Source organism: Gymnoscopelus microlampas (genome assembly GCF_963454915.1).
Source record: "Gymnoscopelus microlampas genome assembly, chromosome: 15".
Taxonomy (NCBI): domain Eukaryota; kingdom Metazoa; phylum Chordata; class Actinopteri; order Myctophiformes; family Myctophidae; genus Gymnoscopelus; species Gymnoscopelus microlampas.
Genome location: NC_139952.1, coordinates 12023886 through 12051588, shown reverse-complemented (window position 1 = coordinate 12051588; position 27703 = coordinate 12023886). Strand labels below are relative to the sequence as shown.

Sequence of the window (27703 nt, the reverse complement as noted above, 5' to 3'; positions counted from 1 at the left end):
TCATCAGTTATTATTTTATCAATCTGGTGTCTGTTGGAGTTGTTCTTTATTCAGGACACTTCTTCTGAACTCCCAAAATAACTGGGCTAGGTTGTGCGGCTCACTGTAGCGCTCGAGGTGTCATATCTATTACACAACCTTTAAGTGCTGTTCCATTTCTTCTCTTGGCACACTTTTACAATCTTTTGAAAGTAGGCTCCACGTCCGCGCTGGAGTACATTTACTCGAATTTGTGCTTGAGTAAATGTACTTAGTTTACTTACTTAACTACTGCTAACTGACTCAAATAAAGTAAAAGTACTTCACATTTACTTTTGACTCCGCTCACCGCACTTATTTGAAAACTTTAGTTACCGTGCCGATTTAGATTATTATTACAAAACATACATTAACCACTTAAGCCTTGTGTTATACTTTGGTAAAAATTCAGAAATAGCTCGAAACGTGTCGCTTTCGAGCTTGTACTTTTGATGCTCTGTGTGACGCTGTAGTATGATCAAGTAGGGCGTTAATTTACGGAAAAACACAAGTTAAAATAATGGAGATAAGAGGTTTCTGTTCTTGTAACAGATATCTATCTACACTGTGGTATTGCTTCTACTTAAGTAAAAGTGCTTCACTTCACACACCACTGTTCCACATGATGCTGAGGAGCAGTGAGTTGAACATCTAATCAGCTCCGTTCATTATCTAGAGTTACACAGGTACCAGCAACTTTATGATTGGTGGGGGGAGGTTTAACCTCTTGGACCAAAAAAACATTGAAGACCCCTGCCCTAGTGTACATTTGGAGTGAATAGCAGACACATTGTAAGCTTGTAGATTTAGCTATTTTGGCCGAATGTTCCCCCAGAACAGGTATACCGTCCAGGGCAGTGGTTCTCAACCTTCTCTCGATCAGGGCCCACTTGAAAATCTTGAAAGTGTCTGCGGCCCACCCATTTCAGATCATGTTTATTTGAATTATCAATCAATGGATAAGTGCGGCGACTTGCAATATCCCCTGCGGCCCACTGTTTGAGAACCACTGGTTTAACCCATTAAGACCGGGAAAGCCTCTGTCAATTTAGATTTGAACCACTTTAACCATTATCTTATACTTTGGCTATTCAAAAATAGCAGATCTACAAGCTCATCAGTGGTTTAACTTATCAGTGGTTCTCAAACCTTTTCATGTCAAGGACCACCCAAAATGGTATGTATATGGCCGCGGACCCCTATCTCAAAATATGTTGTTCCAGGGACCCCCCGGAAGCAAAGTTTTAAGTTAAAAAATTGCTTTAAAATATATAAATCCAAAGATTTGCACAAATCTTCACGATTTTCCAGAAAAAAGCAGATCTACAAGCTCGTAGCCAATGAGCTTGTATATCTGCTATTTTTGAATAGCCCAAAGAAATCTTAAAATGACACACAGAGATGCGTTCCCGGGCTTAATGGCTTAAAAAGTCCATAGGCAAGGAGTCAGCTCAGTTGATCTAGTCTCCGTCTACAGTATATACTGTCTCCCTGTTGAAACACAGTATTACAGCAAGGTCACCATACTGCACTCCTACAGTTGAACCTGACGCACATGACCTTCACTCATGGCATGAATAATTTAGACTGGCTGATTACCCTGCTCAATTAGAGGCCGACCCATGACACTGTTTTGGGTCAGATTTTTTTGAGAGTCGTCGACCACTGATGTTTTGACCCATATATTGAAAAAAGAAAAGTGTAAAATCTTTAAATAAATGTGAAAATCTTAATATTTTATTAAATATATATTTGAGAACATTAAACTTATAATAAAATAATAATCATTGTGTTTAATAAAATTAAACACAAATACATTTTTTTATAGATAAAAAAGTACCGTAGTTATATATTAAACTTCAATAAGAACGTTGAACGTTACTTATACAATGAGCATAAACTGAGCTTTATTAGATTTAACCACTTCTGCCCTGTTTAAAAACGTAAAGAAACTAGCCAATCTACAAGCTCACAATGATGTGAGAGCTTGTAGATTGGTCATTGTGGAGGGGGGGGGGGGGGAGTTTTGAAAAGGTTTGAAAATGTTCGCCTATAATGACATGCCCAAAAATAGGGACACCAGCCAGGTTGAAAGTGGTTAACCACTTTAACCCCAGCATCCTTACTGTGACGCGTTGTGAGCTTGTCAATCTGCTATTTTCCTGCGAAAGCTTTCCCCACAAAAAAAAACATATGGCACAGGTTCAAAGCCCAGATCAATGGGATTAGTTCTGCACTGAGCTAGTTAACCCACTTAAATCCCAGAATCCGTATTGTGGCGAAAGCTTTCGCAGAAAATCGACAAAAGCTTGTCGACCGGCTCTTTTCTGCGAAAGCTTTCCCCACAACAACAGAAAACAGAAAAGTACTACACTAAGACAGAGCCCTGAGGCTACAGACTCCATTCAATCATATGTGGTTTAAGTGGTTAAAGATCAGACAACAGCTGAATATCTGCAATGTCATCAAACAAGTAAAATAATGGCCTATAAATACCGGCTAAACCAATAGGGCAGTGGTTCCCAACCTTTTCAGCTCAAGACCCAAAAGTGACATTTCCGGGAAATCTCCTGGACCCAAACTAGCAGAAATAGGCGATCTACAAGCTCACAACTTGGGCTTGTAGATCTGCTATCTTCACTACTTTAAATGTCTTTGTAATTCTCCCCTAATTTATAGAATTGCTTTGATTCTTCTTATTTGTCTATGAAATTATTTTGATAATAACGATTTATGAAAAACGTGTGCCTTTGTTGGGGCCATTTTTTTTAAATCTTGTGAAATAAGTAAAGTAAAAATATAATGTAGGTAACTAACAATAAAGAAGTACTCGCGACCCATACAAAATTGTCTCTGCGACCCCAAAAACCCCAAGGTTCGACCCTCTGTTTTTGGGCTCTATTCTTAATCAAACCGTTCATGAGACTTCTAAGTTGTGCATGGCAGGGGGGCGGGTGTACTGTAGCCCGCCAGCTAGAAGGTCATGCAACAGGACAAGAGAAGCGTATGCCAGGTCAAATGTATGATTAATGAGGTGTGCCATCCTTAGGTTGAACGTCATTACGTAGCCGCTCTGGCTAGCATCAACCTTTAACAGTGCACCACCACATAATAAAACACTGTTTGCCAATAACTGCATTGAAAAGCGGGTTGTAAATTAAACGGAATGAGAGCAAAAAAGGAGAGTTTTTCAGATTTAAAAGTAGGGATGCTCCGATAAGGAATTTGGGGGCCAAATACCGATCACTGGTTATTTTCCTCAGAATCGGTACCGATAATGATTTAATAATAATTAATCACTACAGTGCTACTACAGTATCTATACTGGCTTTCACTTCTTAGAATCTCCCCATATTATTGTACCCATATGATGACACTGTCTTTACACAGACTTGTGGTCTATTAAATTATTTGATGTCGATGTGCAAAACAAGTCATTCGTTTATGACCACAATGACCACAATCCCCTACGTGAGGATGATGATCAGTCTGTCTACGGTTCTCCAGTTCCTGGGGACCCCCAGGTGTCCTTGAGGGGGTAAAATGAGCACCAATCACTTTTTCCCCCTTTTCCCTATTTTATAGTCTATCTTTTCAAAAATAGCCAAACTACAGGCTCACTGTGCTTCAGGATGCGACACGTTGCCAGCTTGTAGATCTGCACATTTTTTTTAATACATATTTTGAACATATTTAGAAATTTCTTAACAGTACAAATCTTATCTTATGGGGTCCATGGGCACAACATCTTTTCAAGTGGTGGTCCGTGGCCAAATACGCATACATTTTGGGGGTCCTTGAAAAAGTTTGAGAACCACTGTTATGTAGGATATGCCTGTATATATATATCTGTTCAGAAAAAAACAACAACCAGCGGACAGGAGAGGAGAGAGCCATCTATCATAGCAATAGATGGCTACATATAGCTACGTGTTGTTGCCTGTTGACTGAAAATACCCAGCGTACATTAAGTCAGCAAGATGCTTGATATTTCTATAGCTGTGTGCCTCGGGGGAAGCATAGTCGCCCACTCTTCATCCCTTAAACGCAGAGCTGCACAGCAGAAGAGAACAGGTTTAGAAGGACGCATCGCTCTCTTATTTCCCAGCCCCAGTGGCCGTGAATAGGCCTCTCGTGTATGTATTAAGTCTGGCACACACGTTAATCCAGGCCGAAAATAGCCGATCTACAAGCTCACAACGCGTCGCGCTGCGACGCGTTGTGAGCTTGTAGATAGGCTATTTTCGCCACACAACGCCTAGAGGCTGTTTCACCTGTGTTTATAAACACAGGTGCAACTGTCTGTGCGCACAGTTCAACATTGTACCCACTGCACCCCTGATTTATGCATATTTGGAATGAGACTCCTGAATTAAGAAAATCTGGGAACCCATTCAAAAAAAAAAAAAGGGGGCACAACCTCCTTTTTGTGTTAGGACAGGAACTCGGGTTTGGCTCCTCCCCTTTTCAGTCCACTACCTTCCGGGCGCTTCTGTGTTTTGTTCCTTCCAACGACCTCACATGTTTAAGGCGCTGACAGATCCTGCCGTTAGCAGACTCTGTCTTGAGAGATTAGAATGAAGCTAACCGAGAGAGGAGAGATGACTTTGTGAATCACTTTCCTTTAGACTGTTGAAAGATATAGCATTCTAACTGAGTTGGAATCAGAAGGTCGCCGGTTCGACCCTCGGCACGCCCCGCCTTACGTGCCGGAAGTGCCCCTGAACAATTGACTTGACCCCTAACAGCTCCCCCCCCTGTACGCTCATCAAAGGCATCTGACTAGCCATCACCTGGGGCAAGCTGTAAAAGCAATTTCCCTTCCCCCTTGGACCACAGAATACTCCCTTATTCAAAATGTGGTTTTACTATATCATCATATCGCAATTAGGGGTTCAACAGTTAATCAGCATAATCAATTATGAAAAAAAAAGAATTTGAACAAAATAATCGATTTTAAACTAATGCGAAATGAATTTGCGAAACAAAATTTCTCAATTTCTGTGCTTACTGTATGCCATTGAATGACATAATATTGGTGGCTATAGTATAAGACGAATTGATTTAATTGATACAAAAAAATCGCTTTGACTTCTTTTCATGTCGATTCATTGATATATAATATAATGTATATAAAATAAATAAATAAAATGCTTTACAAAAACACTTTTCTCGATTAATCAAAAAAGTGCTCTTTAAATAATCACTAAGAAAAGCTGCTATATTCCATATTCCATGTAGGTCTAAAATGCTAATGCATGTTAGATCATCAGGGATCTAACTGGGGTATGTCAAATACCAAGGCCATTACTTGATATTACAAATGACCTTGGAATGTGGAATATTGATTGAATCAAGGCGGCTTCCTTTTAAATTGTCCCATAATCAAATGACATATTAATACCATAATAACATAATGCAGCGTTTACTTCTTAAAAATCACCCAGAAATTCAGTAGAGTTTTTGAAAATCCTTGCTTTGACTAAAGAGTTCCAGACCTGACATCTGGGGATCCTCCCATAGCTGGAATATTTTGGAACGTGACCTTCGCGGAGGTCAGGGAGAGCTGACAAAGCCTGCGGTCTGAGCAACAATAGGTGAAAACAGGCGAGGGAATTGACAGCGCGTCCTCCTATCTGAGACCTTCACTGTCATTCATCTGTGTGGAAATGTTCGTGTTGCCAAAGACAGGCCAGCGCTGGAGCCTGATTTTGACTTTGTTGCAGGCCCAGTGTCGCAGTCGCACGCTGAGAATAGCAGATCTATAAGATCTTATAGATCTGCTATTTTCGTACCCCCCCTTCTTTAAAGTGGGATTAAACCCTAGACTGATTTTGTAGTTCGTTTTCCAGTTCAGTTTAAAAAACTACAGCAGGGTTCAAAACACGGCAGGCCGCATTAAGGCTACTGTCAGACATACGTTTCAAGCGCTCGGGTGGCGCATTGTAAAGTGCCTGCCCACCACCACGGAGGTTATGGGTTTGAATCCACTGCGGTGCGACCGGCTCAAGGGTCTATACCAGGGGTCTTCAACAGGGGGTCCGGGACCCCTAGGGTATCCTCGAGTTACTACAGGGGGTCCGCCAAATTTTTGAGTGATTTTGTGTTTTTTTTTACCTTAACCACTTGACTTGAACCCTAGCATCCCTTTTCTAAGGAGAACGTGACCAAAAAATAGCCGATCTACAAGCTCACAACGTCTCGCAGCGAGACGTTGTGAGCTTGTAGATCTGCTATTTTTTGGTAAAGAGGTGTTTGGTGTAGAGGGAAAAAAGAGCAGACCAAGTAAACAAAAAAGTTAAATCTGAAACACAATTTTATACAATATAGAGGGGGTCCTGCTTCATCTCTCTCTCAGCTAGAGGGTCCTTGGCCTGAAAACGTTGAAGACCCTTGGTCTATACAAACGCAATTGGCCCGTGTCCGGGGGAGGGAAGCCGGGCGGAAGCCGATCACTGCACGTATTCTTATGGGCTGGGGCGACACCTGTCAGCAGGGAGGAGTAGGACGAATGCTCTACGTACGCCCTCCCAGTGGGGGCTCCTCACTGGTAGGTGAGTCAGTAGGATACAATTGGAATTAATTGGCATAACAACAAATTAATTGGAGAAAAAACAAGCAAAAAGAACATGCTTTTCAGACACGTCAGACGTGACGGCTTCCCTGTTCACTTTATACCTGTTCACTTCCATTATATGAGAAAAAAAGAGGGCCGAGTATCCCGTAGCGGCGGGTTTTTGCGCTGAAGCACGTGAAGTCCAACACGTGTGAAGCGTTGCGTCCAACATTGGTTAACCTGGACCAGGTGCCAACCAATAGGATAGAAGCACCATGCGTTGACCCCACTTATTTTGCTTGAATCTTCTACTATCTTTCGATTCGAAAATGATTGGCTTTGATGGTATCTTAGATTAGGTGTAGTTGTATTTGATGCAGAAACACAACATAAATTGACACAAATTATTTTTTGGACATTTATTTTAATCAAGTTTGAGTTTTGATAATAAGAATCAGGCTATTCTTTTTACATGAATCGATTCTTTTGCTCGTAGTTTGCTTTCAGTGAGCCAAACACTCCCAACGTAAGTCAAACACATCGGAACACCGGCGCTCTGCCTACAGCCCCGCAAGATAACATGGGAAGTGGACACGCCTGACGCCTCAGCATGTGTTGCAGATGTGTTGGCTGAAGCACATGTGTGACTGTAACCTAAGACTGCCCTTATAGTACACTGACTCTGATGTAAGCAACACAGCTGCAGCATGTCAACTTTAGGGTGTGTTAGATTTAGGCGTGTCAGCAGCGTGCATTAACCCATTAAGACCAGAGACCGATTCTACAAATGCTTTCTAAATCTGTAGTTCTCAAACGTTTTCATTCCAAGTCCCCCTGAATTGATATGTATTTGGCCCCGGACCCCCATCTGAAATGTCCTTGTGCCAGGGACCCCAAGAAAAGAAGATTTGTGGTAAAAAAAATATCTAAATGATTAAAAAATGTCCAAACATTTCGGATATCGGATATTTTTTTTAAAACATTTCAAAAATGGCAGATGCAACATAGCAGATGTATCTATTTTTTAATAGCCAACGTATAAATGGATAAAGTGGCTAAAATGAGTGTGATGCTATATGAACTACTTTAGCTGGGGACCCCCTGGACCCCCCCCTTGGAGAACCACTGATGTAAGCAACACAGCTGCAGCTTGTCAAATTGAGGGTGTGTTAGATTTAGGCGTGTCTGTGCATTCACAATACTGTTGACGACTGCTTGCACATTGACACACAACCGTGGCTCTGGACACCTGAATGTAACACGCCCATTATTCATTTGATTAGCTGCAGCTGTTTGCCATATTTTCAATCTGCTGTAGTTTTTAACGTGAACCTGATAACTAACTACAAAATCACCCTAGGGTGTCATGCTCATTTAAACTATGTAGTTCAACTACATAGTAGTTTAACCACTTAAAGGAGTAGTTCACCCAAACATGAGTTATTTTCAATTATACACCCCATGAAGCTGAGATTTTGATTTTTTTTGTCGCATTCCTAAGCCAATAATTTAATGACCAACTAAGTCTCACTCAGAGTCTCCTACCGAGTCTCCTACTGACCGATGACCTTGTAATCAAATTATTGGCTTAGGAATGCGACAAAAAAAGAATCTCCATGAATTGAGGCTTCATGGTGTGTGTAATTAATAGAAAATAAGTCATTTTCTTGGGGTGAACTACTCCTTTAAACCCCAGCATCCATTTTCTGGGAAAACCTTTGTTGATCCGCTATTTTCCGCGGAGATAATGTAATACAGAGCGAAAACTGTAGCTCTGAGCGACTCCGTTCAACAGACGCTGTGAGCTACTGCATCCTGAAGCTACTGCTGGGCTGTCTCTTTCATGTAGGCCACGGACAATCTGGAAGAACTGCACCCAATGAAGGTCTTCCAGCTCTCGGTCAACAAATCCCCCCCGAGCTGAAAAAGGCCTCGCGCTGCCTCTGCCAACGCAAGGCATTTGTGTGTGTGTGTGTGTGTGTGTGTGTGTGTGTGTGTGTGTGTGTGTGTGTGTGTGTGTGTGTGTGTGTGTGTGTGTGTGTGTGTGTGTGTGTGTGTGTGTGTGTGTGTGTGTGTGTGTGTGTGTGTGTGTGTGTGTGTGTGTGCGTGCGTGCACTTACGTTAATATACTTGTGAGGGTCAAATGTCCCCGCAATAGTACAATTTGACGGATAGACGTTGTGAGGACCATCCTTCCTGGTCCTCACAAGACAAATGGTTGGTTTATGGTTAGGTAACAGATTTGGCCAGTTTAGGGCTCACAATTAGGAAAATATTCAGATTATGGGGTTAGGATGAGGATCCGAGATTTAGAGGTTAGGTTTAAGGGTTGGCATTAGTGGTTAATATCTGATTTATACTTAGTTGCGTGCCTGTTTCACCCCCCGAAAATAGCTGATCTACAAGCTTGCGACGTGTCACGAGCTTGTAGATCTGCTATTTTTGGCTTTAGGGTTAATAATGACCACTTATTGTTTCTTAAATGCCATTCATAACATCGCCGCCCTAAAATGTTTGATGTCCTCGCAAGTATAGTAATACGTGTGTGTGTGCGTGTGCGTGCGTGGTATTGCAGCTGTCTTGGATGTGACCGGGCCAGAGCTAGGGTAGGGGCTTGCCACGGGTATATTTATAAATGTCTTGATATTTCCACATGAACCGCGCTCTCACTCTTACTGGAAGTAAGAGTTTTGTCTCGCTGAATCTGAGTCAAGTTTTGTCTCGCTGAATCTAATTGAGTGTTTTGTCGGTGTCGTGCAGAAACCTTGTATCTCCATTATTACTTAGTGTTTTCATAAATGAATGCCCTATATATTATACTCCATTGTGTCATGCAAAAGAAGCGAAAATAGCCAATCTACAATCACAACATGTCGCATAAATGTTTTTTCAAACTTTTCGCCAAAATAACATAGCCAAAATTGTGGTGCCAGGTTGAAAGTGTGAAGTGTGTCTCTGGGTTTCATAAATACTGAACCAAAGAAAAGTATTAGAGCTTTTGACTAAATAACAACTACAGTACATTGGATCCATTGGTTCTTTTTTTTTTTTTATTTCCTGGAAGGTAACAGTTTTGCACATACACGTTTTTTCCACCCAACAGCCAGGATTTGCAACGGTCGCAGTGTACTTGAACTATAGCCCAGACCTGACCTTGATTTATTGAGGGGGACAGCAATGCATTCTGGTTACACTAGCAAACAACAGAGAAGGTCTAAGATGAAGGCAAGCATGATCGTGCGATATTAATCATATAAATTATATAACATTCCTGGTATTTCACATTTTCTCTTGGAAGCCATTAAGCCAAGGGGGGTGCGAGTGTTTGAAGGTCAAACCACAAGTCATATTTCAAGGCAGCGCCAAACAGCTGGTCCAATGTTAGGGCTGTCACCATCGTTACATTTTTGCTGACGATTGACTGTCTATTAATGGTTTAATTGTGTTTTTGGCATTGAACAATGGAACATACTGTATAAATTAGCCTTTTGGGAAACTACAACTGCACAGGGCAGATATGACAAAAAACATAAATATACAAAGAAATGACTGACAATGACCGGTAACAATAATCAAAATAAATAATATAATATGGCCGAAACAGGCTATATATTCTTAATCATTTTATATTTGAACTCATTGACAGCCAGAGTTAAAGCATCGTCTAATGCTGGCCTTGCGAGTGTTTTTTTTACTAACCTTTGAAATATCATGGAATATTATTCTTCCCAACGATCCACCGGGCGAACGCCTCAAAAGACGTAGAGGGGTCTCCGAGAGTCGGGGGGTGGGGGGGGGGGACGTGCCGTCGCGATAATCCATTTCATTGACGGGCAGTTGAACGAGGCTTGTTTTCACCAAAAAGCAACAGAAAGCAGAGAAAAATATATTTTTATAAATCCTATAATACTAAACAAAACCGGCTTCACTTTGTTGTGATCAAGTGATTTCTGGGTGTACTCTTTGGTGCTCCTGGGATCGTTCACAGGCTGCGGAAGAGCGCCCTCTATCGTAAACCACTGAAAACGCTACATGACGAGTGACTCGTCAATATCGGTGTGAGTCATGGATTGAAATGACGAACATACTCGTCAATGGCAGTCAATGAGTTCAAAAAAAGTTAACAGCGAAAAAGGCCAATGGGCTCTATTCACAGCAGCCATATTATGAAGACATTCACAGGTGTTACCAATGATACTAATGAAGGCTCTGTTCCATTCTGGTCAAACAGAGTCAGGGTGCTGATATTGTGCATGTTGGCCCACTGGAAACACTCTGTTACACCAGTGGGTCTACAGTTGGGGTCCAGGGACCCTCATGGGCTTCCAAATGGCCCCTTACAGGTGTGTAACTCTGAGAGCGTACAAATGGAACCAAATGGACCCGTAACCATTTGTACACTCTCAGAGTTATGGGGGTGTTGGAAACCACTGTGCTAGACTAAATGGAACAGAGCCTTCATTAGTATCATTGGTAACACCTGTGAATGTCTTCATAATATGGCTGCTGTGAATAGAGCCTATCTATATGAGCTCACGGCGCATAGCGCGACACGCTTTGTGAAAATATTCTTGCAAAACATTTTTTGCAAGATGTTTGATAAAACGTGACAATCTTCGCCCTACAATGACATTCCCAAAAAAACAGGGTCACCGGGTTGAAAAAGTGCTTAGCGGTTTGCCGGTGGAATTATGAGTTATGCGGTTGTTTGTCCTTGGCGAGCGCTCTCTCCGCGCACAAGGCTACATTTCAGTGTGCCCCCCGTCCCCCCGTCCCTTGCATGTTTCCGCTGAAGTGCACGCCGTTGCATTATCGCTGGGGGTGGGGGGGTGGGGGGTGTAACCTGAAACCACGCCCAAGACTGCAACCGTTAGCAAAACAACGAGCCTGGCTGTGGCGGAAAAAAAATCTTTTGTGGCCCTTTTGAGGATGAGTTGGACATATTCAGGTCCCCCCACTGTATCTTATTACAGGTATTTATCATTGCTTGGTCAGTCTGCCTCCCATCCATTATCCTACGTAATGAGGTGGTGAAGAGATGCTGAATTCATCACCAGAGCAGCGGTGGAAAGTAACTAAGTACATTTACTCAAGTACTGTGCTTAAGTACATTTTTTATACTTCTACTTCTTTATACTTTTTACTCCACTGCAATTATTTACTTAGTAGAGTTACTTAGTAGATTTAGATTATTGTTACAAAATAAAAATATACATTAATTACCTCGACTATACAATTCTATACAAAACGCGAGAGAGTGGTTGGAGGTCCTTACACGCTAGGTTTGTAGATGTGTTATTGTCACTATTTTATGCTACAACATGTTTAAAAAAATTGGACTAGCTCCAAACCAGACAACAAGGCCTCACACCGGCTCTGTGATATTTTGTGTCCGCTCAAGGAGGAGTCCTTGAGGGCGTTCCAGGGAGTCCCCAGCTAAAGTAGCTGATATTGCATCAAGATCAGTTTAACCACTTTAACCTTAGATACATCAGCTATTTGAAAATAGCCGACTAGACTAGAGCTATGTCTGCTATCAAAAATAAATACAAACTTATATGAAATGTTATAAATCTTGAATATTTTGGAAACATTTTAACAACACAAATCTTGTATGGGGGGGAGGGAAGGGCAGACACATACTGTATTAACCACTTAAACCCCAGCGTCCATCCATATTCTGGTGGGAACATTAATCAAAAAATAGCAGACGCATCGTGAGCTTGTAGATCGGCTATTTTTGGCATAGAGATTTGGTTGTAGATGAAAAAAAAAAGTGTTAAAAGTACACGTAACTCAAGTTCAGTTCTCTTTAAGACTAGAGGGGTTTTTAACGTGGTTAATTTGAGGGGTCCGTGATATGGAAAACGTTTTGACAACTGGCCTAAGAGGGGTGGAGAGGAGAGCGTGTGAGAGTGGAAAGGAGGAGTGGAGGAGGAGGAGGGTGGTTGTGGGAGAGAGAGAGAGAGAGAGAGAGGGAGAGATGCAGCCTATTAGCCTGCTTCTGGCAGCGGCCTGCCTGGCTCTTACTGGTCCCTGGGTGAAGACTCTCCCCGCTCTTGACATTCCCTTCACCGGCTGGAACAAAAGAGCCTCCAACAACACTGAGCTTTATGTGCGAGGAGCCGTGGCCTAATTCAAGGCTGCAGTGTCTATAGGGCGTGATAACTGTGGGCCCTCTCCTCTCCTCTCCCTCTGCGAGTCCAAGCCGCCCGTCTTGTCTGTCTGTCTGTCTGTCGGTCTGTCGGCCCTTCCAGCGCTTGTCGGAAGGGGGAGCGGAGAGATATGTCAACGTTTTTCAGGCCAAGGACCCCTTAGCTGAGAGAGAGAGATGAAGCAGGGACCCCCTCTGTAGGCTATTGTATAAAATTGTGTTTCAGATTAAACTTTTTATTGTTTTTACTTGGTCTGCTCTTTTTCCCCCTCTTCTACACCTTTACCTTTTTGCCAAAAATAGCCGATCTACAAGCTCACAACGCCTCGCGTGTAGATCGGCTATTTTTGGCTTAAGTTCTCCTCAGAAAAGGGATGCTAGGGGCTAACGTAAAAATGTGGTTAATGTAAAAAAAAAAAAAAATCATATCACACAAAGATTTGGCGGCCCCACTGTAGTATTCTCTGAGGACCCCCTAGGGGTCCCGGACCCCCTGTTGAAGACCTCTGCTGTAGAGGCATTCATTCTCAACCTTTTTCGTGCTAAGGAATTGATATATTTGGCCGCGGACCCCCGTCTGAAAATGTTTTGTGCCAGGGACCCCCCGGAAGAGAACATTTGTGTGAAACAAAATCTTCAACATTTTCGAACATATCTCACGATAAATTAAAATCTCTGCGATACGATTATTGTGAGCGTTATTTTTTTATCCGATTAACTCATTCAGTGCCTGACTTATTTCTGACAGTTTGGCTCAGAGTGCCAGAGCCAATATCTTGGGTTCTGAACATTTATTAAAAAAAAAAAAAGAAAAAAGAAATGTTTTAGACGTCCAGTGGCACAGGGCTTATGATACAACGGACGTCTTAGACGTCCAGTGGCACTGAATGAGTTAACGATGATGACGATTATCGTCCCATCCCTAACTTGTACATCATGTGACATACAGTACTAGCGTCATGTCCAGAGGGTGTACAGTCAGTGCATCAAGCTGCCTCACGCTGCAGAAACAGGAGCTGTGGCTGTGGGCCACAGGGCTCGGCAAGACTGACTTACTTGCCCAACATGAAAGTTGTCATTATGCAGAACTGTTTCACAATATTGTATTGAAATTAGTAATGCATTAATGTGTTCATCACTTTAATGTCACAGCCTGGTAAAGGTGGGGATGATTTGAATTACTTTTATGTGCGGCTGGGTAGATTCATAATACGTAATCATTTATCACTTGATGTATGTTTTGTGATAATAATCTAAATCTGCAAAATAACTAGCAATTTTAGCCTCTGAGATGTAGTGGAGTAGAAGTGTAAAAAAAGAAGAAAGAAATACTAAAGTACAGTATTCAAGTAAATTCACTTAAGTTACTATCCCCCCACTGGATAGACGGGAAACCAAACAGACATTAATACTGAAGTAGAACTATTTTAACCCATTAAAACCGGGAAAGAATCTGGGTTGTTTTAGATTTTTGCGTTGGCTATTCAAAAATAGCAGACATACAATCTGCTATTTTTGAACATTTTAGAAAAATCGTGAAAGCACGAGGACTACTGATTTTAGAAGGCATTTGTAGAATCGGCCTCCGGTCTAAACAAATAGATTAAACAAATCTCTATTTCATAAGGTTTCGTCTGTTAAGCCCGGGTAAAGTCATTTGAAACCTGTCATGTTGATTAAGGTCTGGACTGAATAAAGGGGGGGGGGGTTGGGTTCAGGAACGCGGGCCAAACGTAAAGAGGTTTGCCCCTTGGACCGTGACGCTCGGCTTTCACCTTTACGACCGAGAAGGTCAAGTGCAGCCGTCAGATACCAGCGATAGCTTCACCGCCCGGGAACGACTAGCCCGTATCCCACCCGCCACTGGTTTCGTTCTCGTGGTGGGGTCCTCCTGGGATCACCATGGGGTCCTTATGGGTCCATTTGGTTCCATTTTGTACACACTCAGTCTCGGAGTAAGTGAGTTACTGAGTGTACTCCTGTAACTCCAACCGTAACACAGTAGATTTGGGGGTTCCAGTAGTAGTTCAGTTCAGTTCAGTGATTTTCAACATTTTAATTTTTTCTATAGGATTTTACAGTGTAAATGTGGGTCCCAGAGATAAAAGAATGTAATCAAATGGGGTTCCGTGGACTTATCAACACTGGGGGTGCTTGGAAAAAAAGGTTGAGAAGAGTCAAGAATCAACTTTATTGTCACATCACAGGTTTAGAGGTGTAATATGACAATCCCTGACTTAAACTATAATGGAATCACAATCTGCCAGGTAAAATCTTCAGTGTTATTTAACCCATTAAGACCTGAGGCCGATTTAAAAAAAAAAATCTAAATCCTAACGCTTTAAAAAAAATATATATATATTCAAAGATGTGCACAAATTTTCACGATTTTACAAAAATAGCAGATCTACAAGCTCATAGCACGGCACTCGGTGCCGCGCTATGAGCTTGTATATCTGCTATTTTTGAATAGCCTAAAGAAATCTAAAAGTGACACAGATGCGTTCCCGGTCTTAATGGGTTAACTCTAGAGAGTGTACAAATTGAACTGAACGGGTCCATTGATGCGGTTCCACTTGTACGCCCAGAGTTACAGACTCGTAGAGGGTCCATCTGGGGACCCCCGGGTGGTCCCCGGACCTGTCGTTGAGACCCGGTTTCTCTTATCCCGTGCTGATTGGGTGCGTCTAACAACCTTTGGACGCACAGGAGAGACGGCGCTCCGTCAAAGTTCCCCCCCTTTTTTTTCCACGGCGCAAAAAAAAAAAAACGAAGGTCATTTTATCCAGTCATGCAGGAGAAAACCATCTGTTTGGCTTAAGCATTAAAAAGAAGGGAAAAAAAGATACTGACAGTAAAACAGTTGACTGAGTTTACAAGAGCCTAATCTGGGGAATAAATAAGCTATTATATAAACAGTAGAGGAATTGTAGGATCACGGCCCTGTGTAACCAGTGAATTAACCCATTCAATCCTTTCAAGATTTCTTTGGCTATTCAAAAATAGCAGATATACAAGCTTATAGCGCGGCACCGAGTGCCCCGCTATGAGCTTGTAGATCTGCTATTTCTTTTAAAGAAAATCGTGAAAATGTGTGCAAATCTTTGACTATATATATACATTTTTTACTCGAATATTTGCTTCTGGTGGGGGTCCCTGGAACACAATATTTGGAGATGTGGGGTCCGCGGCCAAATACATATCATTTTGGCCGGGTGGTCCTTGACAAAAAAAAGTTTGAGAACCACTGATATTATAGCAACATATGTTTTTTCCCCAAAAAACTGTTAGGATTTAGAAGACATTTGTAGAATCCCCAGAAGCAAAGATTTGAGTTAAAAATGTTCGCTTTAAAAATATACAGTATATATATTCAAAGATTTGCACAACAAAAAACTGATATACAAGCTCATAGCGCGGCACTTGGTGTCATGCTATGAGCTTGTATATCTGCTATTTTTGAATAGCCCAAAGTATGGTTATAACTAAAATGGGTTAACATGGATTGAATGGGTTAACATGACTTTTTGATCAATAGGAGACTTGAATGGGGAGTTTAAAAAAATTATCGTCTCTGTCGGGTGGAAACCTCATATGTCACCAAACTGTTGCTTTTCAATATTCAGATTGAAAAACGGCAAAAGCAGCAGCTCTACAAGCTCGACAGCTTTCGAGCTTGTAGATCTGCTACTTTTGATGCTTTTGTGTGACGCTGTTGTATGATCAAGTAGGGCGTTAATTTATGAAAAAACACAAACAGTAAAACATTTGGAGATGAGAGGTTTCTGCCCGAACAGCAACGATATATATCATCGCTGTCGGCCAGAAACCTTGAATCTGCATTGTACATCGTTTTATGTTTTTATTTAGCCATCATTCTATAATACGCTACTATATAATAAGTTATAATTCTGCCAATGTTCTGGTAAATGTATGTCACAATGATGATGATGCGAGTGAAGAATCAAAGAAAATCAACGATCCAATCCTAGTTTAACCCATTAAGACCAGGAACGCATCTGTGTCATTTTTGATTTCTTTGGCTATTCAAAAATAGCAGATATACAAGATATACTTGTAGATCCGCTATTTTTGAAAAATCGTGAAAACTTTTGCAAATCTTTGAATTTATATTTTTTAAAGCAAACACTTGTAACTCATCATTATTATAAAAAAAAATGTTTGATTTTTTTTTTAGAATTGGCCTCAGGTCTTAATGGGTTAATCATGAAGGTAAAGGGCCTTGTCATGGAACGGTTTTGGGAGCCCTTGGAATAGGTGGTGGGATTTTAGTTCTGCCTTGTTTACACATGATGTGGACATATTGGGGATAATTTGTCAAGGAGAAACACTGAGATCTAGGCCTGTTTGTCCCAAGAGTGACATCAGCCAGATGATCTAGGCTTTCATAAGGACATGAGGATGCAATAAAATTGTGCCCCAACCCAGCCTAACAGGTTTGGATTTATCATGGAGGGAAAGACATTCATGCTGGATCTACATGTTAAGCATGAGTGTTGACTTAACCTAGATAACATCTTGGCACACACACACACACACACACACACACACACACACACACACACACACACACACACACACACACACACTCTGTCTCGCTGCAACGAGCCATGATGACACCTCCCCACACACACCCCAAACACAGCGCTATCAGCAACGCTGGAGTCACAGTGTACCGAATGCGAAGGTCGCATCTTCACACACACACACACACACACACACACACACACACACACACACACACACACACACACACACACACACACACACACACACACACACACACACACACACACACCAGCTTATGTCATCACTCATTGGTGTTCAAGGGTGACAGACACACACACACAGACACAGACACACGCGCGCGCTCGCGCTCACACACACACAGACACGTTTATATTTAGACGGCGGCACAGGGACGTTGAGTGACATTACACATAACATGCGCTCCACACACGGACACTTTGAATTTCCATACTTGTAAATAACAGAAAAAGAAGGTTAGAAGTGACCTCAGAGAGCTGGTGTTATACTGGGAGAGGCAGAGAAATGACCGTGCACCATCTGCACGTGAACTTGAACAAGACAAGTCTCCGTTATACTATACCCAGCCTACTGTGTCTCCTAGGGGTTTCACCAACTAGTCCAGTTGTTCTCAACCTCTTCAGGCCCCGACCCAAATTTGATTACCCCCCCCCCCCCCACACTCTGACAAGCACTTGGAATTGTAGGAGTTGAGGCATTACATCGTGAGCTTATAGATCTGCTATTGCGTTTGTTGATTACTTTTGCTGTAATTGTCTTTATTTTATTTTATTTCTTAATTTCTTATTTTATGCTTTTTTTGTATTAAAATGGTCTTAAAATTCCTTAAATGGTCACTTCACTGTCACCTGGGGACCCCCCCAAAATCACTTGGGGGTCCCGACCCACAGGTTGAGAACCACTAGACCACTGAACTAGTCGACTCCTATAACCACTAGTCCACACTGTGGCAGTAGTCGAACTAGTCAATATTTGTTTTAAGTATGATTGAATTATTATTAATATTTTCTTTATAAATCAGGGCTGTATATCTACAGTACATAAGCAGCTGTGGGCCCTAAAACAATTGTTCTCTTAATACATCCATGGGTAATTGTTGACAAACAAATAATAGCAGTCATAAATGATGCTGTGCCTACATAGGAAAACGCACAAGCCGAGATACAGGATTTTTAAGTAATAAGTTAACCAGGAAGTGAATGGAGCAGTAAATCTTCCGTTCGACGTTCCACACTGACGGCCCCAGCCCGTAGGAGTACGTGCAGTGACAAAGACTACCCTCCCTGTCCGGCTTTTCCCCAACCCGAACACGCCAAATTGTGTTTGTATAGACGCCCGGCCAAGCGGGATGCACCACGGTGGATTCGAAACGCCTTAGACTGCCCACCACGCGGTGGTGGGCAGATACTTTACCCCTACATCATCTGAACACCACCCGAGCCCCCACCCAAGCCCCAAATGATCATTTTAAACATCGGCATTAGTATCGGCCCAGAATGTCCCAATATGTGGATCCCTAGGGCGCTGAAAGTTCTCAAACTGACTGTCTGCATATTGAATCAATGTCTAATTCAGTGGGGTTCTTTCAGGGGGTTCAAGGAGGTCCATTTATTCACTGTCAGAGTTCATGGGGGTCCATTTATTCACTGTCAGAGTTCATGGGGGTCCATTTCTTCACTCTGAGAGTCCATGGGGGTCCATTTCTTCACTCTCAGCGTTCATGGGGGTCCATTTCTTCACTCTCAGCGTCCATGGGGGTCCGTTTCTTCACTCAAGAGTTCATTGGGGTCCGTGGCCTAAAAGTTTGAGTCCCACTGGGTCTAATCAGTGTCATGTATTTGATTTGTTGCAGATCACAGATGTGTCCTTGCCAAACTACCTGGTGGCCTCGTCGGTGGGCCTGCTGCCCACCCAGCTCCTCAACTCCTACCTGGGCACCACGCTGCGCACCATGGAGGACGTCATCGCCGAGCAGAGCCTCAGTGGATACTTCGTCTTCAGCCTGCAGGTCAGCGGACAGTGAACCACAATGACACACATGACAACACCAAATACACCTGATAAAACTGGAATAAACCCGATACAACTGGAATAAACCAGATACAACTGGCTCAATAGGAGCTGGGATGAACCCTAGCATCCATATTCTAGGTCCAACATTTGGCATTAAAAAATAAAAGACAAGAAAACATGCAGTTTTTCCCTGCAATACACATTGTGTTCAAATGCTTTCTTAAATTTGATGGACTTATAATGTTATTTAAACATTTGATACATTTAACAAAGTGGCTATATATATATATATATATATATATATATATATATATATATATATATATATATATATATATATATATATATATATAATTATTAGACCACCTTTAATTATGCTATGGACCACTCGTGGTCTGTGGACCACTGTTTGAGAAACTGTGCACAATCATAAATCACTCCTGGGCACTAGCGAAGCGCGAATGGAATGGCAACAGGTGTAAGCAACGTGGTGACAGTTTCAAGCGACCTGCGGGTCAGAGAGATAGAGCGGTGGCACATTTCTCCCTTACACACACACACACACACACACACACACACACACACACACACACACACACACACACACACACACACACACACACACACACACACACACAACAGAGCAGGAACTGCCCCCTGGTGATTCACACCCTTCTTGAAACACAAGTCACTTCATCTGTTCACATGGGGCTCATAAAACTGCTCACCAAAACATTAATACTTTGCGCGCACTCATTTCCCAATACAGAGGATATATAAACCCTACAAAATAGATATGTTTTAACCACTTCAACCCTGGGTCCCTATTTTGGGCCATGTCATTATAGGCGAAAATTATTATTATTATTTATTTTTCCCACACATTTTCTATCTACAAGCTCACAACGTGTCGCATTGCGATGTGCTGTAGTGGTTAATGAGACTTTATTTTAATGAACAATGTTTTTCTTTTTTCAATTATGTGATTAATTGAAAATGTAATTGAAAGATTAATGGCTAAGACAATCGATAGTTGCAGCCCTACAATAAATCCAATCTCCTTTTAATCTAGGCTCCTATTTTAATGGTCTATCTAGGGTGTTTTATGTTTTATGCTTCATGTTCTTAGCAGTCTAAATATCGTCTAACATAGATTCTTGAATGTACCTGGTATCCTAGATTCTTTGAGGCGCTACACTGTTCTCTCTACACTCTATTTATGTGATTATTTACCTTTAATATTGACTAGAGTTCATGCTTACTCTTGCTTATTCAGATCTCGCACTTTGTTAGTCGCTCCGGATAAGAGCGTCTGCTAAATACCTACATTGCAAATTGCACAGGAAACGACAGTGTGGAATCAGCCAGCTAGCTCAACCAGTTAATGTCTGTACCTCTGAAAACGGTGTTTAAAAAGCCCACAGGAACAGATGACTGCATTCATTGCGTGCTCACCTCTTTAACAGGGCGTGTTGCTGTCTTATGGCATACCTATCTATTATGATGTGTCCTGACCCTGCCATTAACGGTCTATTTAATCTGGTTTAAGCAATGCTTAGTGGAATGTTTTCATTATCGGTATCGGTATCGGAGCAGGTGTGTCATCGAGTAAAAGCGACTTTAGACTGGAATGTGACCTAGTGAAGTTTGTCATATGTGGGTCATGTGTGATGACTCATGGGGTGCGTTCGGAAATACAGCACTGAGCGCACTGGCCAATGCAAACTAATAGGCGAGTGCGCTCCGGTGTGCAATTTCCGAACGCACCCAGAGTTACGATTCAAAAGGTTGTTCTTTGCCTTGTAGATCTGCTATTTCTGCTATTTTTAGACATTTTTTGAAAATGTATGAACATTTTTCAACATGGAAAACCATTATGACGATCATGCAAAAATAATTGTGATTATGTAATAATCAGTGGTGGAAAAAGTACTCGCATGTTTTACTTAAGTAAAAGTATCAATACTGTAATGTAGAAATACTATGTTACAAGCAAAAGTCCGGAATTCAAAATTGACTTAAATAAAAGTACAAAAGTATTGGTATCAAAATGTAGAAAGTACTCATTGTACTGAATGTCCCATTTCACAAGTTTTCAAATCCAGTCAGTAATTGAGTACATGTACTTAGTTACTTTACACCACTGGTAATAATTGTGCCGGTTCTAGCCGGCAATGACAGCTGGTCTAACAACTGGCAAAATTGCAAAGCAATTTGCTCTGTGCCTTTTTTTTATGCTTCCCGAAGGATGAAACCTTACTGATATTGTGTCTTTTACCTTCCATATCCTCTGGGCCATCTATCTACGGACATAGTTCCATACCGTGCAATCTGTACTGTACTGTAGTAGGTACATTCTGTACCCAACTGCATTTCATCCGGCTTTGAGATCTTGCACGGGGGCCGTTGTAACATTTTGACATTTTGGGAATCTTTTTGTTCCCTCTCGTATTCTATTTTGGTTTTGCTGAGACTTGCATACTTACCTGCTTGTTGGATCTTTCTACTCCACGGCTCTTCCTGTAGTAGTTTTTTTTTTTTGTACAGGTTTGCACATTTGATGCACCTTCAAGACTCATCGTAACCCATTAAGACCGGGGACGCATCTGTCATTTTTCGATTTGAGCAAAAAAAAGCATAATTTTACTCTTCGGCTATTCAAAAATAGCAGATATACAAGCTCATAGCGTGGCACCGAGTGAATTATTTTACACTTTGGCTATTTTTATTTATTTTAATATATATTATTAAATTTGTAAAACTCAAATCTTTGCTTCTTCGGGGTCCCTGGAACAAAATATTTTGAGATGGGGGTCCGCGGCCAAATACATATACATTTCGGGGTCCTTCACATGAAAAAAGTTTGAAAACCACTGACATAGTAACGTTGTAGAATCGGCCTGAGGTCTTAATGGGATAAGATCTTCTTTTTTTTTTTTTTTTTTTTTTACCCCCAGCGCCTCACAAAGCTCACTCTAACCATCACTAACTAGGCCTGTCAAAATGATTACATACTAGCCTGATCGCAATTATTTGAGACAATCCCAATTATTTTGAATCATTTCCCTTCATCTGTATGAATGCATCAGCCGGCAGATATTCATACATTTTCACGATGTGACGGGTTGTGAGCCTGTAGATAGCTTATTTCCACTACCGTATTTTCCGCACTATAAGGCGCACCGTCAGTGCGCCTTATAGTGCGGATGCGCCTTATAATCCGATGCGCCTTATATATGTATCAATATTGGTTCCCTTGGTTTCCGCACTATAAGGCGCACCGTCAGTGCGCCGTATAGTGCGGATGCGCCTTATAATGCGCATCCGCCTATATATGAAAATAATACATTTATTGAAGGTGCGCCTTATACTCAGATGCGCCTTTTAGTGCGGAAAATACGGTATTTAAAACAGAATTCAAAGACTTAATTTATTAAATATGGCCTGTTTTAGCCATATAGCACATTATTTATTTTTATTCGATTTTGATTATTATTTTTTTGTTTACAAAGCCTAAAAGAAACTAATTTGGATTTATACGTTTAATTTATAATGCCAAAACCACAATTAAATCGTTAATCTCAAATCTCAATTTGTATGACAAATCATTTTTAAGTGAAATGTCATGATCGTGACAGCCCGAATCACTACTAGAGTCCAAAACTGTTTCTTTTCAGGATTCAAATTCAAAAATAGCAGATCTACAAGCTCAAAAAGCGTCGCTTCACACCACATTTCGAGCTTGCAGATCTGCTTCTTTTGATAGGTCATTCGTTTACTGGAAGTAAAGAACACAAAAAGTTGAAATATTTTGATAAGAGGTTTCTGCCTGACGACGACTGTATTCAGTCAATCAAAATGTGCAGTGTCTCAGTTTAAAGTATAGTTAACTATACTTCATAGCAGGCCTGGAATTAAGTCGTTATACGGGCAAGGCCACTTGGCCTTTGGTGTGGTCAATTTCACACAGGCCAAAGGCCAAATGCTAAAGCAGCAAGTCCATAAAATAAATCAATGATTTTATGAATTTAATTGAAGGGTTAAGGATGATTTTGTTTTAAATACGCAAAATATCAGCGAAATAAATAAATACCGATTTGTTATTTCAGAATTTCAAGAAGACACTGGTGTCTAAAAAACATTGACAGGAAAGAAGTAAATGAGAAAACGCTGAAATCAGCTGGCACACTGGGGCAGTGTGAGTGGGGCATCAAGACAACTGTGGCCTTAGGGTATGTCATTGTTTGAAGGGCATAAGTCCAAAATGAGGGGCAACGTCGTGCATTGGAGTATAGATAAAGCTTAAAGGTAGGGTAAATTATTTTTTTGGGGGGCTTTTTTTTGCCTTCATTGATATTGAAGTGAAGATAGACAGGAAAGAGGGAGAGAGCCTAGGTGCCGGGACCGCTAGGCCAGCGGTCTGGCTCAAATAGCTTTATATTCTGATAGTACTCATTGCTATAGTTATAGTATAGAGCATTAGAGTATTTGTCCAGTAACAGGAGTCTTCCATGTCTCCAGCTCAGGTCAGGATACCAATTTTCTCCAATTAGGATCGAGAACTCAGACAGGATACAGATAAAACAAGTGACATTGAAAGTGATGACACAATGAAATGAGTGGACAAAATTGGAACTGGATCTGGAACACTATAAACATGAAGCTGATAAATGGGTACTCTCTCCTGATTGTCAGAAAAGTTGTCACCTACCTGAAAATGTATTTTCTATTAAATGAAGAGGAGATGGAGACCCCTGTTACTGAACAAACACTCTATAGAAATGATTACTATCAGAATATAGAGCTTTAACCTTTTAGCCAAAAAATATCACTTACCCTGCCTTTAAGCTTTGTTCTGAGCTGTTACAGTTACTGGTCTAAACGGACTGATTGGCACACTGCAGAAGAAGCCTTTTAGGCTAATTTATTCTCCTGTTAGTGCTTTGTGCTTAGAGTGCCACTGACTGGCTCTTAAAGGTTCAGATAAAACACTTTTTGAACTTGAACTTGAACAGTCAAATCCTGAGTGTTAATTGAACTCTGAGAGCGTACAAATGTAATCAAATAGACCCTTTCTTTCTCATTAAAAAAGAGAATATTTATCAAAAATCTAATTGAAAAATGTCGATCCCCTCATGCAATAGAAGGACAATATCAGTCACCAGAAGCAGGGACATGTGTTTTCAATGAGTCTAACATGATTCAAAGTTTGAAGTTCAATGGGCTTATGTAGGAGGGGGGCATGTGTGATAAAATGAATATAATATATCTAAATATTGAATCAAGCTACTTAAAACTGTTTGGGGTGCACACAAAAGCCTGAGTAAAATGTCAAAATGACCCCAAAAGTGCCTGCTGCCCACGGAGAAGGCCCCCAGGTACTTTGGCAAGGACACGTCTGCACAAATCAATACATGCACTGATTACACACTGCTTCAATGTGCAGGCGGTCCGTTTCGGAAAGATCACCGATTGGGGAATTGTGGGTGGATACCGATACTGATGTTTAAAGTTGCTCTCAGCACGTAGCTCAATATTTCTCATGAGTATCGTATGTGGCAGTTATTTATTTATTTTGACCTTTATTTAAACGGGCAGAACAGTTAAGAACCAAGTTCTTATTTACAATAGGCTCTATACACAGCAGCCATATTGGACAGAAATTGGGCCTCTTCCTTACTTCCTTCACAGGTGTTACCTATGATAACTAATGAAGGCTCTGTTTCATTCTGGTCAAACAGAGTCAGGGTGTTGATATTGTGTGTGTTGGCTCACTGAAAACACTCTGCTACACCAGTGGGTCTCAAAGTGTGGTCCAGGGACCCTCATGGTTCCTTGAGGGGGTTCCAAATGGCCCCTTACAGATGTGTAACTCTGAGAGTGTACAAATGGAACCAAATGAACCCTAATGGTCCATTTGGTTCCATTTGTACACTCTCAGAGCTATGATGGTCCTTCAAATGAGAACCGCTGTGCTACACTAAATGGAACAGAGCCTTCATTAGTATCATTGTTAACACCTGTGAGGGAAGTAAGGAAGGGGCCCAATTTCTGGCCAATATGGCTGCTGTGCATAGAGCCTATTGAGGCCTGGCAAAAGGCAAATCCTTTTTTTGAGGCTAGAATAAATCAATCTGATTAAAAACAAAATTAAAACAAAGCACAGTAAAAGAAAGAAAGAGCATAATCAATGGGTAAACACAATAAACCACAAATTAGTGCAGAGTGTAAGAGCGTACATGCCTGTTCAGCCAGCAGTGTGAAGGAGGACAGGACATAGTTGGATGACATATGGCACAGGTTCAAAGCCCATATCAATGGGATTAGTTCTGTACTGAGCTAGTTAACCCACTTAAACCCCAGAATCTGTATTGTGGGGAAAGCTTTTGCAGAAACTAGCAGATCGACAAGCTCTTTTCTGCAAAAGCTTTCCCTACAATAACAGAAAACAGTAAAGACAATAGTATAGAGTCCTGAGAGACTCCGGTCAACCATATAGAGTTTGAGTGGTTAATCCACTTTCTGAAACATTAGACTTATCACATCTCCCCAGAGATAATGTGTACCAATTTGTATGAGTTTGATCGATTTGTGGGAGTAGTAGGAAAAAAAAGTGTTTTGAAGATGTTTTAGCGCCACCATGAGGCCAATTAGAAATGTTTGGGGCAGAGCTTCTTCCTTGGCCTCCCGGGAATGTGTGTGCAAAGTTTCAGACAGACGGACGGACAGGGGGGAAAACAGTCTTCGGTAGTAGTGCAAAGTATACACAAATAAAACAAAAACAAAAAATAAGTCTTTCCTCTCTGTTGTTTAAATTAAAAAATGTTGTCCACTCCTCTAGATCATCATCAGCATCGGCCTGATGTTCTACGTGGTCCACCGGGCGCAGGTGGAGCTCAACGCGGCCATCACCGCCTGTCAGATGGAACTCAAGACGTCCCACATGAACGGCTCCTCGGCCAGTCACGGCGGCTTCACCTACTGCAGCAAGAGGGCGATGGCGGGGGGAGGGAACTGCGTTAACGTGGTCTGACCCCCCCCCCCCCTCCGAGACTGTCCGGACCTGAATGAAGCCCCCGGGAGGTAACTTCCTATGCCTATGAAAATGCTGAAGGGATACCCGCACAGCAAAAGAGGATTGAGGATTTCCGGGCTCCTCAAGCGTGTGTGTTGGCCGTTGGTTTGTCGACATCGCACCGCTCCCGAAAAACAAAGCACCTGGGAAAAAAATCCTACCACAGCTTACGTCTTTATGCAGACGATGTTGTGCTGTTCACTCGGTACGTTTTGTACAAGCGCGGGACCATGCGCCGTTTGACGAACTCGCTTAACGGCGCTGAAAGAAACGGTTTTGTGGTACGTCATCACAAGGCAATTTTCTTTTTTTCTTTTTCAAATGTTATAATTATAGTACTTCATATCAAATTAGTCCGGCTCTGTTACAAGAGTTGTCGTGCGGAGGATGGCTTCGGGAGAGGCAGTAAGTGAGTGAGTAAAATCACAACAAAGATGGGCGTAGAATGCCCGCCAATACAATGAATGTGCAACCAAGAAATCTCTCGGTAACCTGTTGTCATCTTTTTTTTTCTTTGCCATGTCGGTGTCAAACCATTGCCAACCTATGCACCTCTCACCAGTACAACATCGTCTTTTCATTTATGGCGATTTCCCTGTTCCTATTTCATCTTGTGCAGTCAATGCTTTTTTTTTTTACAGTATGATCAATAAGGGCATTATTAATTTTCTGAAAGACTTTGACTTTTTTCAACTACGTAAACCCTACAGTATATACTTAGTTCTAGTTCCCCCAAGGAACTATACTAGGTCTGCTTATTTATTTTTTCCCACAACTCTGTATCTCTTCGGAAAAATTGCAGATCGACAGGCTGTAGACCGGCAATTTTTGCCGAATGTTTGCTCCAGAATAGGGACACTAGGGTTCAAATGGTTGAGTCAAATTCTCAAATTTCTTTTTTTAAGTGTCTTATTCTTGGGCTAGTGTGTGTGTGTGTGTGTGTGTGTGTGTGTGTGTGTGTGTGTGTGTGTGTGTGTGTGTGTGTGTGTGCGTGTGCTCGCGCGCGCGCGCGTGTGCGTGCTTGGAGGATCCTCTCAGTAAGCATTTACCAGCCTATCTCTGAGTGTGTCGCGAGTTCTGCTGGCTAAGAAGCACACCAGCGCGTCTAGCTAGCCTGGGATCATTTTAGCGCTTGTGCAGCTTTGATAGGAACAGATGGATAGGGGAGCAGGCTTCACACAGCGGGGAAACTCTGCTATGTTCTGCCAGAAAAGCTGTAGTGTCAGCAGGGAGAGCACACCTAGTAGCTAATAAGCCAGTGATTCTAAACCTGTCGGGACCGGGGACCACTGGTTGGGCCGCGAGAGTATTGAAAGTG

General features: G+C 41.7%; 1 protein-coding gene across 3 annotated transcripts in view; it reads left to right on the top strand.

The window, feature by feature from the left end:
* tmem64 (transmembrane protein 64) overlaps positions 1 to 27367 on the top strand; it is a 33651-nt gene extending 6284 nt beyond the window's left edge. For all 3 annotated transcript variants that reach the window (XM_084081363.1, XM_084081362.1, XM_084081361.1), the window contains 2 exons: positions 19150 to 19305; positions 26152 to 27367. In XM_084081363.1, coding sequence (XP_083937489.1) covers positions 19150 to 19305; positions 26152 to 26343 — 348 coding nt within the window. In that variant the 3' untranslated portion in view covers positions 26344 to 27367. The remainder of the gene's footprint in view (positions 1 to 19149; positions 19306 to 26151) is intronic.
* Positions 27368 to 27703: the final 336 nt, after the last annotated feature.